This window comes from Carcharhinus amblyrhynchos, chromosome 24 (assembly GCF_965287045.1).
Source record: "Carcharhinus amblyrhynchos chromosome 24, sCarAmb.v2.hapA, whole genome shotgun sequence".
Lineage (NCBI taxonomy): Eukaryota > Metazoa > Chordata > Chondrichthyes > Carcharhiniformes > Carcharhinidae > Carcharhinus > Carcharhinus amblyrhynchos.
In genome coordinates this window covers 27,561,902-27,577,493 of record NC_137347.1, presented here as the reverse complement: position 1 = coordinate 27,577,493, position 15,592 = coordinate 27,561,902, and the positions used below count along the sequence as shown (strand labels likewise).

Below are 15,592 nucleotides of genomic sequence, written 5' to 3'. Positions count from 1 at the left end.
TCAGTTCTGGTCGCCTCATTACACGAAGGATGCGGAAGCCATAGAAAGGGTGCAGATGAGATTTACAAGGATGTTGCCTGGATTAGGTGGCATGCCTCATGAGGACAGGTTGAGAGAGCTTGGTCTTTTCTCCTTAGAGAGACGAAGGATGAGAGGTGACCGGATAGAGGTGTATAAGATATTGAGAGGTATTGATCGAGTAGATTCTCAGAGGCTTTTTCCCACGGCTGAAATGGCTGCCACAAGATGACACAGGTTTAGGGCGCTGGGGAGTAGGTACAGAGGAGATGTAGGGGTAAGTTTTTCACTCAGAGGATGGTAGGTGTGTGGAATCGGCTGCCGACGGCGGTGGAGGCGGATTCGATAGCGTCTTTTAAGAGACTTTTGGATAAGTACATGGGACTTAGTAAGATCAAGGGTTATAGGTAAGCCTAGTAGGTAGGGACATGTTCGGCACAACTTGTGGGCCTAAGGGCCTGTTTGTGCTGTAGTTTTTCTATGTTGTAAAATACAGATACCAAGTGAACGCACTGACTGTATATATTGACAAGTCAATTAAGTTTAAAATGAATCAAATCTTTATACTGCCTTTATACTTTTAAGGCAAAGGGAAAGGTAAGGAAATTAAGGCTAGACAGTCCCTGTATAATAGCTAGCACCAACAGATACACACTGCTCAAACGGCCAGCTCTTGCACAGCAAATTTGGTTTTATTGTAATTCAGTGAAGCTGCAACCAAAAAAAATTAAAACGACACAAGTTATGATAAATTATGCAACGCCGTTGTATTTTGCTGTACTGATGTTGCTTGAATACATACAACAGTGGGCCAATCACCCAAAGTCAAATATTTACAGCTTGCAGACATGAAGTGTGAAAAAATATATCCGGGTGAAATAGTTTAATTGGGTCATGCAGCGAGGAGGAAATTGACTAGACTTTAAGTATGAAAAAGTTAATTTTCAAATACGGTGTCATTTAAACTGTACAAAAGAGAGACAACCCTTTCTTTTGCTTATCATTCTATACATTACGTACAATAGTAAAGATGGGTGTTTTAATTACTGAACTAAAACAGTTTAAACGTGATGAAACAAAGTGCTTTAAAGAAAACAGAAAATGTTTTGATTTCTTACCTTTAATTCTTTGTGGTTCCTCAGCGGAGATCTTCACTCTCTCCTCTGCTTCCTGTGGAGTTTTTGAAAAACTCAATCTTTTTTCACCCTTGGTTACTGGTTCAGCCTCTGTTGAGGTAGACAATTCACCCACAGGAACTGTGTGCCCATTCTTTAGTGTACTGTTTTGGGCAGGTTTGCTGTTAATTTCCCCATCTGAAGAATGGAAGAAATAGAAGTTTGGTAAGTTTTTGACTGAGTATAGATAAGGAGGAACTGTTTCCAGTGCAAGCAGAGTCAATAACCAGAGAACTTTTTTTTTACAGTAATTGGCAAAAGAACCAAGGGAAGATGAGCAGAATTTTCTTTATACAGCAGTTTTCAACTTGGAATGCACTGTCAGAGAAGGCTGATGAAAGCAGATTCCTTGGCAACTTGGAAACTAAAATTGGATATACACGCGAGAAGTGTAAATTTGCAGGGCCATGGGCAAAGAGAGGAGAGTGATTAATTAGGCAACTCTTTCAAAGGGCACCACAGGCAAAATGGGCTGAATAGTCTTACTTCTATGTCCTTTTAAAGGCAATCAGTGGCACTGCTTAATACCATCTCATTCTGCAAACCAGTAATGCAAACCTAAGAGAGAGTTGGGACATGTAAGAAAATGGCTTTATAACCAATCTGTGTTCTCAAAGTTACTGCTCATGCAGTATGACAAGAATTCCTGTGTGGTATCTACTCACTAAACAGACATTGCAGATAATTTGTTTATACCCTCTTATCAGCTCCTTTCTGTGCCTTACATTTTGCAATGTCTTTATCTCTCTATAATCTGCTTAGAGCCACTGCTATCTGGGCAGTCTCCATTGTAACAGTGCCCATCACCATCTTTTCCAGTCACACTGCATTCTGCTCATACCTTTGTGCTTTAGCCTATCACACCACTGGCTCTTTAAAGGCTTGAGACAATTCCTTTAAAATGTTCCAAGGCCCCCTCAGCAGATCACTTTGAAATTCTTTGCATTCTTTTTGGCATCAAAAAGTCACGGATCAATGATTTCTCCTTGGCTTTAGCAGTGGAGGAGTTGATGTTGCGAACAGTATCTGACCAGCACCCAGGTCCTCAGAATGGTCACTCAGTCGAGTGAGACTCAGCCTGCATTCGATCACTGATGCACCTAGTTGATAACCTAAAGCTTGGAGACCAACATGCATCTAAGTTTGTCAACTCTGGATGGACATATTTCTTGGGCTATTACCATGCGACTATCCTGCCCCACCCCCAAGCTCCCACCACGTTGACCTGTACAGTGTTCCACCTTCTACAGTCAAATGGAAAGCGTGCAGACTTTTAATCACACTGATTGGATTATTATCGACTTGCTAGTCAAACGCACTTCTTCATCTCTAAAATATGTGTAACTAATAAAACAAATGACAAAAATCATTTTGCTTTTAACATTCACTACAATCTTACTCCAGGGTTACAGAAAGCAATGGGCAGGAGATCAATCTTCTAATACCAGAGACTCCAAGACATTTCTGAAGAGTTGACAACCATATTTGAATCAGAAAGTAATGCACTAAATTAATACAAAGTTTCAAGTTGACAACAATTATTATTTGCAGCAGGGACACCTTTGGTAAGAATAAAGCACAACTGCATTTCATTTATGAGGTGGATGGAGGGGGAGATGGGGGCATTTATCCCTCTCCAGTTGATCTTCTGCCTTTCATCTATCCGCAGGAATTTCCAGGACATTCATCAACTGCTGAGTCTCCTCCTCTTCCCTTTGCTTGAACCATCTTCAGCTGGTCACTACAAATTCTATTTCAATGGGGTACAATTATCTAGCTCTTTTAAAGGTAGAAAACATCCCAAAGCACTGCACTGTGGCACAATTAAAAGAAAAACTCAAATAAACAATCAGAAGGGGCAAAGTAGTCTTACTGCAGTTGTGGAGAGCTTCGGTGAGACCTCCGAGGCATTTGGTCCCTGTCTCTAAATAAGGATATATTTTCCATAGAGGGAGTGCATCAGAGTTTCGCCAGATTAATCCATGGGATGGTGTGATTGCTTAACGAGGAGAGATAGGGGAGACTGGGTCTGGATTTCTTTGAGTTTTGAAGAATGAGGCATGACCTCACTGAAACTTTGAAAATCCTTACAGGGTGCAATGGAGTGGATGTAGATAGGATGTTTCCCCTGTTTGGTGAATTGAAAACAAGGAGACAACCTCAGGATAAGGGGTTTGCCATGTAAGACAGAGCTAAAGAGAAGGTGGTGAATCTTTGGAACACACTACCTCAGAGGGCTGTGGAAGCTTAATCATTCAGCATGTTCAAACTCAAAATTGATAGATTTCTGGAGATGAATGACATCAAACAATATGGAGTTAGCTTGGGAAAGTGATGTGGAGGTAGATGATCAGGCATAATCCAACATAATGATGGAGCAGGCTCAATGGGCTGAATGGCTATTTCTGTTCCTACGTTACTAAAATATTTTACAGCACAGAAATCCCTGTAGCCCAACTTGGCTGCCATGATTGTGAAAGAGTTATCCACTTTGTCCCATCTTTCTACTGCATTTTTCTTAAATTTTCATTTTCAACTATTTATTTCCTTTTTAAAATCAGTTATGGATTTTGCTCCCAACACTACTTCTGGATGGACAATCCATCTGCCATAGAACCTTCTGCATGAAGAAATTTTTCCTAAACTCTGTTTTATCAATTTGAAAATCTTACAACGAACAAAGAAAATTACAGCACCAGAAAAGGCCCTTCAGCCCTTCAAGCCTGCATGGTCATGCTGCCCATCTGAACTGCCCTTCCAGGGACCATATCACTCAATTCCTGTTGCATTCATTATTTGTCAAAATGCCCCTTAAAAGTCACCACCATATCTGCTTGCACTACCTCCCCCGGCAGTGAATTCCAGGCACACATCACCATCTGTGTGAAAAAAATTGCCTCGTATGTCTCCTTTAAATCTGGCTCCTCGCACCTTAAACCAATACCCCCCAGTAATCGACTCTTCCACCCTTGGAAAAATGTTATACTTTCAAGTTACTGAGTCTCCAACCAGCAAAAATCTCAAAAAACTTTCATTATTCTGACTAGTGAACTCTGGACATGTACCAGTTCTAAGTGTAACTCTAATTCTCCTCCTTCTCTTAAAACTTCTTCACTAGTATTGCAGCAACTCATTTCTTAGACAGTACTTCCCAAAATTCATAACCTCCACCATTTGGAAGGACAAGAGCAACAGGTACATAGGAACACCATCACCTCTATTCACAGCATTGTGACCTGGGGCAAATACTGCTGCTGCATTTTCATTTGTTCAAAAATCCTTCAACTCTCGAAGAGCACTACAGGGAACACCTTCATTGCATCAACTGCAGAGGCTCAAAAAGGTGGTTCGCCACCTTCTCTGGGCAACCAGGGAAAGGCAATAAATGCCAGAAATCCTGAGAATGAATATTTTGTAAATTCTGAGAGCCTTTGAACCATTACCAGTTTGTCAGCATATAATACGAAGGAATGGCTTTTATCATTGGCATTCGGGGCTGCTGGCATTAAGCCAATCAGATCATTTCAACAGGTAGAACTAGAGCTCAGGAGAAAGAATATGTTGCAGAGTAGGACTGGAAAGATATTATTTTGAAAGTGTACCCAACGCAATCTTGATGAAGAAGAGTTATAACGTGTTGGCTTCGGAATCCAATCACACATTTATAGAATCTTGTAGCCCATGATTTGGCCCATACCGCTTGTGCTGGTTCTTTGATCTATCCTTTTGAATTATATATCCAAATCCCTTTAGAAATATTTTTGAAACTTTGTTAACCTTTCAGGCAATGCATTCTAGGTCATCATAATCTCTGTAAAAAAAAACAAAAATTCTCATCTCCCTCTGGCTCAGTTACCAACTACTTTAACTCTTTTTTTAGTTACTGGCCGTCCAGCCAGTGCAAACAGTTCGTCCTCTTCCTTCTATCAAAACACTTTGCTGTTCCTTCACTGATGCCAAGTCAAAATCCTGGGATTCCCTCCCGAACAGCAGTGTGTGTGTGTACCTACAGCTCAGGGACTGCTGTGGTTCAAGGCACCAGCTTATGACCGCCTTCTCAAGGGCAATTAGGGATGGGCAATAAATGCTGGCCTGCAGTGGTGCACACATCCTGCAAATGAAAACAAAAGGTTTACTCTGTTTTTGCCCCCAAATGCTGCATATTACAATTGTTAAGATGCATGAAGTAAAATCTTAACTTCCTCAAAAGAAACTTCTAGGGCATGCCAGGTTGTTGCCTTGGGTGAAGATTTACTCGTTCAAAATTCTATTTGGTAACATTTTATTTTATAAAATAAAGGCTATTCCCTGTTGTGGATACATTAGTTGGCTTTACATGACACCAGCTTTATACAGCACCTTTAATGCAATAAAATGTGCTAAGGCACTTCCACAGGAGCATTAGTGGATGGAAGGAGGGTCCATAACAGGCCTCTACAGTGGCCAAAGTCATGATGATGTCTGCTATGTTTAATGACTGCAAGAAGTGGGCAATACATAGATTTTGCTGTAAATGTGATGGCGCATTGCATCAAAATGCCCAAATTTCTGAGGTTTCTGGGCAAGTAGATAAAGTTATCTGGCGGAAGGGTTGAGAATCAGAGGACACCGAGGTAAGGTGATTTGCAAAAGAAACAATGACATCATGAGGAAATTTTAAAAAAAAAGCAAGTGGTTAGGATCTGGAGTGCACTGGCTGAGAATATGTATGGTGGAGGCAGAATCAGCCATGGGTTTCAAAAGGGAAATGGATAAACACCTGAAGAGAAAAAATTGCAGGGCTGCAGGGAAAGGGTAGACGAGTGGGTTGAGTTTGTCTCCTAGAGAGCTAGCATTGACAAGATAGGATGAATGGTCCCCTTCTATGTTATAACTATCATCAGATTCTATGATTGTAGTGGTATAAATGACTTCAGAAGCTTAATTAGTTGAAAGAAGATCTTCTCACCCACAATGAAAACAGCACGAGACTTATCAACTACAAAGTCAACATTTCCATGACCAGTTTGAAATAGGGTCGCCGATTCTAGCTGACAGTTTCAAAGCCTTCCACAATTAAAGAACATCACAGAAGCATACAATATAGGTCGTGGTAATTTGGCCATTCGCACCCATGACAGCTTTTTGAAAAACTATCCAATTAGTCCTACTAAGTATCTCTGCAAATATTTCCTTTTCGCTATTATACCTACTTTTCTCTTTGAAGGTTACTGTTGAATCTGCTGTCGCCATCCTCTCAGGCATTCCAGATTACATCACAGTGCAGAAATCGGCCATTCATCCTAACTGGTTGAGCATTTATGCTTCACACGAACCTCCTCCTGCCCTACCTCACTGAAACGCATCAATGAATCTTTCTATTCTTTCCTCCTTCCCGTACAAATCCAGCTTTCTCCTTAATGCATCCACGCTATCTGCCTTAAACACAGTGTGACAACAATGTCCATATTCTAATTACTTATTGGATAAAGAAGTTTCTCCTGAACTCCTAACAAGCCAAGCTGACACTTTGTGGGATCTGTCACAGGAAAACACACCACACCAAGTCACTTGCTCACTCTATATTTAACTTTACTTACCAGCTGATCTGCAGCATTCACAGAGTTCCAGCCGTGAAGTGTGAAAGCTTCAGCAGATTTGTTAAAGGAACTGCTACTACTGTTGTCACCAGGCTTCAGTCTATTAACACTGAAACATTATAGGCACTTATGTTTAAATAAAAAGAAAAATCACACCACCCTGTGGAGCTGTAGCTTTCATTTGCTGCTGCCAATTTATTGGTGCCACCGACAGACTTGTATCCATGAGAACTTCATCCTGATGCTGTATGGCTCCAAATGCGTTATCATAGAATCCCTACAGTGCAGAAGGCAGCCATTTGGCCCATTGGGTCTGCACCGACTCTCTGACAGAGTATCTCATCCAGGCCCTCTTCCCCCATTCTATCCCTGTAACACCATGTACTTACTCTGCTAATCTATACATCTTGGGACACTAAGGGACAATTTACCATGGTCAATCGACCTTTGTCCAGACACAACTCAAATCAAATCAAATAAAAAACTGGGTACTTTTCACAGATAAAGTGGCAATCGTCATGGAAGTTTCACAATTCCAAAGTTATGACTTAATGAAATCCCAATGACAATATACATTGCTATACAAAGGCTATTCAATCACAGAGTTTGGGTGGGAGAGAACCCAAGTTCATTACTTGATTGGACTGTATTAGTGAATTCCAGATACAGCAAACCTCTCTTAATTCTGTGCACATCATACTTGCCTTGTTCAGGAATTTCTTTCAACACTCCCTTCTTAACCAGTTCAGCTCTGCTCTGTCTCACAGACAACTTCCTGTCCAAAACTGGAATTATAAAAATATGTCCATGAACAGACTTTCAGATAAATGTTTCTCCAAAGCCCGCTTAAGTGACATCATAAAATACACATTAAAAACTCAAACAGGGGCGCTGGGACAAGTCATTTAAAAAAATTCTTAGGGCATAGAATACCCCTCTAGAAATAGTGATGGAAGCATAAGCTATAAGAGCTTTTATAAGGAATAAAAATTCAAGTGATATAAGAAAAGGGGATTAAGTGAAGAGCTCCTTCTAAGAGCTGACATAGATACAATGGAATAAGTTGCCTCACGCCATGCTTAGAATCCAGTGATTCTATCAATGTAAGCAGATTTCAAGGGCAGCACGGTCACACAGTGGTTAGCACTGTTGCCTCTCAGCTCCAGGGATCTGGGTTCGATTCTTGGCTTGGGTCATTGTGCAAACTCCACACAGACATTCTCCTCGTGTCTGCGTGGGTTTCTTCTGGGTGCTATGGTTTCCTCCCACAGTCCAAAGATGTGTGGGTTAAGTTGATTGGCCATGCCAAAATTGCTCCTTAGTGTCCTGAGATGCAGTGGCTAGAGGGATTAGTGGGTAAATGTATGGGGATGTGGGAGTAGGGTCTGGCCAGGATCGTGGTCGGTACAGACTCGATGGGCCAGATGGCCTTTTTCTACACTGTAGGGTTTCTATGCTTTCTATGATCTGTCCATCTTCAATATAACAAGGCATACAAAGCTTTAGGCAGACTTTGCTCATGCTTGGCGAGAAAGATCAAGCAGCGTTTCTGCCTGGTTTCGAAACTGGGTCTTTTCACGTGCAAAGCGAACATGTTAGCCACTACACTACAGAAACAGTGCTTATATAATAGGCTTGGTAGCTTTGTTAAGTGTTTTCAAAGCTAAAACAAGGTGCTTCACAACATTGTCACAGGACTTACTTGGCAGACAGGAAGAAAACAATCACTTTAACCAAAATGCTTCAACTGTGTATACTTCTTGTATGAAACAAAAGCAGAAAATACTAGAGGTACTCAGGAGGTCAGGAAGTTGAAAAAGTGCTGGACGGTGTGCGTATCAGATATTACACTTTTCAGAACTGAATCTGGTGTTCTCTGCCTGGTGAGTACTTTGTGTTTCATGCTTTCAGCTGAAAGAATCTGGAATATTTAATTTTTACTTGTAAATATTCTTTGCCTATCATCTTCTAGTACTATCGCTGCAGTACTTCACTAGTTTTACACAGATCAAAACACTCTGCAAAACAATTAATTCAAATCCCATAGCTATGTTGTTGGATGTTTTCCATGATTCTGGTGGCCAAGGCACGGAAACTTGACCCACTCACTATTAAATTGTACTCAGATTCTTGAGACAAATATGCTGCATGAAATAATTTAGGGTCTTTAGGGAATTTAAGAATTTACGATGAGTTTGAAAAGAGCTCCAGAGAGTGAAAGAGATGGAAAGGAAACTGGACAGGGTCATGCATTCAGGGCTGTGTCAAGAGTTAAAGGATATTTCAATTGTTGGGAAAGAGGAGTGAGTAAGCAGAAGATAGCCTAAAGGCAACCAGGAGTTTCTCACACTTGGAGATAAGGGTGGAGGGGGAAGAGGGGTGTTTAAGGAGATGGTTGGTACTTGAGAAAAGCAGTCTGGAGTTAACTCAAATGTGCATGGCTTTGGTAAATAGTGAAGCCTGAGAGCAAGACATGACAAGAGTTTGATCTGAGGACTGATGACTAATCCAGGGATTTGCCACATGTATACAAATCTTAGTTGCATGTACTTGGGTTAGTATAACAGACATCAAGGGCATTATTGAGTCAGGGGCTCAAAATTACATGCGTACATACATACCTATGAATTAGGAGCAGCAGCCAGCCACCCAATCTACTCTGCCATTCAATAAAATCATGGCTGTCTGAATGTAACCTCAACTCCAAATTCTGGCCCATCCTTGCTAACCTTTCAGCTTTCTTGTTAATCAAGAATCTATGTGGCTCTGCCTTAAAAATATTTGAAGATTCCACTGCCTTTGGAGAAAGAGTGCCAGAGACCCATGCCCTTCAGAGAAAAAAATTCTTATTTCCATCTTAAATGAGCGACCTCATATTTTTAAATAGTGACCCCATGTTCTTGATTCTCCAACAAGAGAATCTCCACATTCACCCTGTCAACATCACTCAGGGTCTTAAAAGACTCGCTCAAGTTGCCTCTTCTCAACTCTAGGGATGCAAACCCAAACTCATCTTTCCTCATAAGAAAACCTGGCCATTCCTGGTATTATTCTAGCAAACCTTTCCTGATCTGTTTCTAATTTTCTTCCTTAAATGAGACCAATACTGCACACAAGATTTCAGATGTGGTCTCACCAATACCTTGTACAACTGAAGAATAACCTCCCCACTTTTTAAATCCCCTTGCAATAAACAATAACATTCTATTAACTTTACTTGCTGTACCTGTATGCTAGCCCTTTGTGGTTCATGCACTAAGACATCCAGATCTCTCTGCACCTCAGAACTCTACAATTCCTCACCATTTTAATAAGCTTTTTATTCTTCCTGCCAAAACATACAATTTAACTTTTGCCTATATTACACTCCATTTGCGAGGCGCTTGCCCACTCATGTAATCATGTCCTTTACCTATTTGTGTCATTAGCAAATTTAGCAACCATATCTTGAGTCCTTTAATCCAAGTCACTTATGTAAATTGAGTGGTATGCCACTGTTATGATTCCTGTGGCACACCGCTCCTTATATCCTGCCAACCAGGAAGAGAACCATTTATGCCAAGTGTTTCCTGTTAGCATGCCAATCTTCAATCTATGCCAATATGTTACCCCCTACAGCATGAACTTTTACTTTCCGCAATAACCTTTGATGTGGCAACTTAGCAAATGCCTTTTGGAAATTTAAGTACAATACATTCTAAGTATTTTCACTGGTTTTCCTTTATCCACATTACATGTGACTCTTTCTAAGAACTTCAATAAATTGGTTAAACACGATTTCCCTTTCACAAAATCATGTTAACGCTGCCTGATGGACTTGAATTTTCCCAAGTGCCTTGCCATAACATATTTAATAATGGCTTCAAAGATTTTTCCTGACAGATGTTAAGCTAACTGGCCTGTAGTTTCCTGCTTTCTGTCTCCCTTTCAAATAAAGGTGTTAAATTTGCTATCTCCTAGTCTAGCAGAACCATCCTCAAATCTAAGGAATTTTGGAAAACTAAAACTAATGCAGTAACTCTCATTAGTCATTTCTTTCAAGAGGGTGAAGTCCAACTGGACCCAGGGATACATCAGTCCACAGACCCAACAATTTGCTCAATACCACTGTTCTTCTCTGGTGATTCTAATTTTCCTGAGTTCATTCCTCTCTTCCATTTCCTGATTTAGTTATTTCTGGGATGTTACTTGTGTCCTCTAGAGTGAAGACCAATGCTAAATACCTATTTAATTCCATAGCTCTACTAATCATTATCAATTCTCCAAATGCACCTTCTACAGGACCAATGTTCAGTGTGTCAACTCTTTTCTTATTTAACTGTCTATAAAAGCTCTTACTATCAGTCTTTATATTACTAGCCAGCTGAAAGCTAGCTACCCACCTCTTCCTTAAATTTACTCAAAGTCCAGACATCTACCACACTCTGGTACTGAATTCCACATTCGCAACCCTTTGACAGAAGTAATTTTAGGCCCTCCCCTTGCTATTCTTTCTTTCTCATTGGAATGTATCTATTCTGTATATTCTGAAATATCCCTTTAAATGACTGCCACTGAACCTCCATTGACCTACCTCCGAAGCACATTTACCACGTCACTTTAGCTAGCTCTGCTTTCATGTCCTCATAATTGCCCTTATTTAAATTTGAATAACGCTGTACCTTTCTGACAAGCCCCCATTATCTCTTCTTTTATATTCTGCCCTACTAAGTAGTTACAATTAGAATGCCTGTACGCCACTCCCACAAGTGAATTCTTGCTCTTACAATTTCTCATTTCAATCAAAATTGATTTTAGTTTCCTGAACTTAGATCATCCCTCTCTAATGTGCTAATACCATCATTAATTTCCACCTTTTCTCAACCTCCTGTGTTTCTTAAATGTCACATACCCCTCAACATTAAAAGGTCCTAATCTATTTCATCCTGTCATCTTGTCTCTGTGATGGCTATCAGGTCATACTTATTCATTTCTTTTTGCACTATCAGATCATCTGTTCTGTTTCAGATGCTTTGTGCGTTTACACAGTGTCTTTAGTTTAATTATTTTTGTGGCATCTAGCCTTACCTGCTGATTTACTCTTAGATATATACTCTTTTCCCCTTCCTGCCACAGTCTGTTCATCATTTGCCATATTAGTATCTTTCTTACACATTTTGGTCCTACTGTTTGGCATACATCTTCCCAAGTTTGATTCCTTGCTCCCACTATGCAATTTAAACCCCTCTTTGCTTCCCTAGTTATTGGCTTGCTAGAATGTCAGTTGTTGACCATCTCAATGGTACAGATCCAACTTTGCCTAGTACTGGTGCAGTGCCCCACAACCGAAACCCGCTTTCCGCACACCAGTGTTTGAGCCACACATTCATTTCTCTAATCTTATTTGTTCTATGCCAATTTGCACATGGCTCAATTCTTACCTTTGAGGTTTTGCTTCTTAATTTGTGTCTCCGCTCCTCGTACTGACTATACCTCCTTCCTCATCCTACCTACATGGACGATGATGACTGGATCCTCCTCCTCCCAACTCAAGATCCCCCCCAGATGTCCTGAATCCTGGCACCAGATAGGCAACACAACCACCTGGACTCTCACTCCTTGAACAGAGAACAGTGTCAATCCCCCTCATTATACTGTCCCCTATCACCACTACATTCTAACGCATTCCCCTCACTTGAAAAGCTGCCTGTATCACCTTGTCAAGAGCAGTCAGCTCATCCAACCTGCAGCCCCCACAATTATCCAAACAAACTGAAAGAACATCAAACCTGCTGGACAACTGCAGAGGCTGACACTCCTGCCCTGTGGGTCCCTTTGCCTGCCTCAACTATAGTCACACCCTTTTAAGAACATAAGAACATAAGAAATAGGAGCAGGAGTAGGCCATCTGGCCCTTCGAGCCTGCCCCGCCATTCAATAAGATCATGGCTGATCTGTCGTGGCTCAGTTCCACTTTCCCGCCCTCTCCCCATAACCCTTAATCCCCTCTCTTATCAAAAACCCATCAACCCGCTTCTTAAAAATATTTAGCGAGGCAGCCTCCACCACTTCAACGGGCAGAGAATTCCAGAGATTCACCACCCTTTGAGTGAAGAAGTTCCTCCTCAACTCCGTTCTGAACCGCCCCCCCTTTATCTTGAGGCTGTGCCCCCTAGTCCTACTGTCTTTTTTGAGCGGGAAGAGTCTTTCCACCTCTATCCTATCCATCCCATTCATCATCTTATACGTCTCAATGAGATCTCCCCTCATTCTTCTAAACTCTAACGAGTACAAGCCTAGTTTATTCAGCCTCTCCTCATAGCTCAACCCCCTCAACTCCGGTATCAGCCTAGTAAACCTCCTCTGCACTCCCTCCAAGGCCAAAATATCCTTGCGCAGGTGCGGCGCCCAAAACTGCACACAGTACTCCAGCTGCGGCCTCACCAATGCCCTATACAGCTGCAGCAAGACCTCCCTACTTTTATATTCAATCCCCTTTTGTCCCTGACCACTTTGCAAACCAGTAGACCCTACCTTAAGGGTTGTAATCACCTCCTGAAACAATATGTCCAAATGACTCTTTCCCTCTGTCTGCTACTCAGCCTCTAGCTCAATGACATTCCTTCAAAGTTCCTCAAACTGCAAACAAACACTCATTTCACAATGTTATCCAGGAGCTCCCACATGTTGCAACCTTGACATATCACCTGCCTGCCATCCTTTGTGTTTTAAATAATTACTTAATTAAATTATCTACTTACTGCTGGTGTTTTTAATGCATTTTAACTTTACCACCAAGTTCTGTACTGTTTTAAACTTTATGGATAAAGTAGAATTTACCCACTTATCAGATTCTCACCAGACAGCAAAGAAATGACATAAATGGCACTAAGTCCCCCAGATCAGACAGCTTCCATACTCGGATTTTAAAAGTAGTACATGAGAACATTGCAGATACCTAAACTATAATCCTCCAAAGTTCTTTCAACTTCGGGCAATTCATTTAGATTGGAAATTTGCACGTCACTCAGTTACTTACAAAGGTGATAGAGGGAAATCATAGAATGAAAGACCAGCTCGCCCATCATTAGTTTCCCGACAATTAGAGTCTATTATTAAGGATAGGGTGACTGAATCTGTTGAAAGTTTCAGTAGCTCAGGAAGTCAACAGGGATCTGTAAATGACTAATTTTCTTTTAAGAGACAATTGAAGAACAGATAGGGGAATGTCTATGAATCTTGGTATGGTTTTCCAGAAGGCATTTGATAAAAATCCTTCAGAAGAGACTGTTGCTGAAGTCGAAACTCATGAAATTGGTGCCAAATTGTTGACTTTGTTAGGAGTTGGTTGAATAGTAGCATCCGGGGGGGGGGGGGGGGGGGGTGTGTAATGGAGAGCAGGAGTTAAGAATAACTGAAAGAGTTTAAATGCAATTTTAAATTAAATACTTAATTAACGTAAAGACATTACTGCACATTATCATGCATGTCGAGGCTCAAACGTTGTCACTATTAAGCAACTGGACGGAGGAAAATTATAAACTTTACACCTGTGGATTCTACATGCAAAACCATTCCAGTTGCAGTCCCACCACTGATCCCATTGGATTCTTCCTCGTGAAAGGGGACCAAAATTGTGCGCAGTACTCCAGATGCAGTGTCACCTTTGCCCTATACAATTGCAACAGCACTTTCCTACTTTAATACTCTACTCCATTACCAATGAATGTCAAAATTTCATTTGTCTTTCTTATTACCTGCTGCACCCCTATGCTAACTTTCTATAATTTGTGCACGAGGACACCCAGATCCCTCTGTACAGAGGCTCCTCACCATTTAGGTGTTGCCTGTCAACAGCTTAGGCTATACTGATTTTTTTCTTCCCCCCGCTTCTTCCCTTCTTCAATTCAGGCTTTTTTTGACTAAGGAAAAAATTGGCATAGGATGTTTGGTAATGTGCATGTTAAAAAATGTACTTTCAGAAGCAGATATTGCATTATCTTGCCTCAAAAAGGACATGCAAACAGTCCCAGATCAAGACCCTTCTTTAAAAATGAGGACTTAATTGAGACATTAAGTTTGCTTTCTTTTTACAGGTAAACACTGACCTGCATTATTCATGCCTTATTTTAGAAAATTTCAGCTTCAGTTTTCATATTCAAGAAAAGCTCTCAGTTGTCTCATTTAAATTGTAAGATTAAATGGCAGTTTTCTAAACAAAATAAGTCAATCATCCACTAAACTATAATAGGAACAGCTGCATAAATGGCTTATCTGATGAAGACAGAATATAAAACGTGTTTACAATTTACAGATTGCTCTCCTTTCATATCATGCTATTGGGAACTGCAGATTAGCAAGCTAGGTAATGAATAAATATTTAATCTAATTAAAATCACAGGATCAGGAATTTCCCTTGATGGTCTCATGTGCAAATGCAGAGCCATTCAGACCTAAATGTTCCTCTGTTTACACAGAGTTAACTCATCTCTGCCAAAGTAGCAGCTGAGATGCAACAATTGGACTCTGAATCCTGTGGCAAAAGCGAGAGAAGAGAAAAAATTCAGTTGGGGTTTCCTACTACTGCTTACAAACCCATGATTCCCACTGGGCTCCATTACAAACCCAGTTACATGGAAACAAACCACCAACCTTCACTGTTTGGATTCTTAGAGAGGCCATTGGTGCAAAGTACCCAGAGTAAATAGCTTTTTAAAATGGAGACTCTGTCTCCTTTGTAGTGGAGAGGTTACAAATGACTGAACTGAGATCCAATGTAGATCAGCCTGGTGCATTACATACTTCTATTACAAAGCTGAACACGAGGGTTAAAAGTTAAAG

General features: G+C 40.8%; 1 protein-coding gene across 6 annotated transcripts in view; it reads right to left on the bottom strand.

The window, feature by feature from the left end:
• LOC145357727 (phosphatase and actin regulator 4-like) overlaps nt 1-15,592 on the bottom strand; it is a 184,045-nt gene that overhangs the window by 24,495 nt on the left and 143,958 nt on the right. For 5 of the 6 annotated variants that reach the window (XM_080211154.1, XM_080211155.1, XM_080211156.1 and 2 more), the window contains 2 exons: nt 7,477-7,557; nt 1,137-1,331 (listed from right to left, as the gene is read on the bottom strand). In XM_080211154.1, the coding sequence (XP_080067280.1) occupies nt 1,137-1,331; nt 7,477-7,557 (276 nt within the window). The remainder of the gene's footprint in view (nt 1-1,136; nt 1,332-7,476; nt 7,558-15,592) is intronic. The other variant, XM_080211158.1, reaches the window with a different exon arrangement.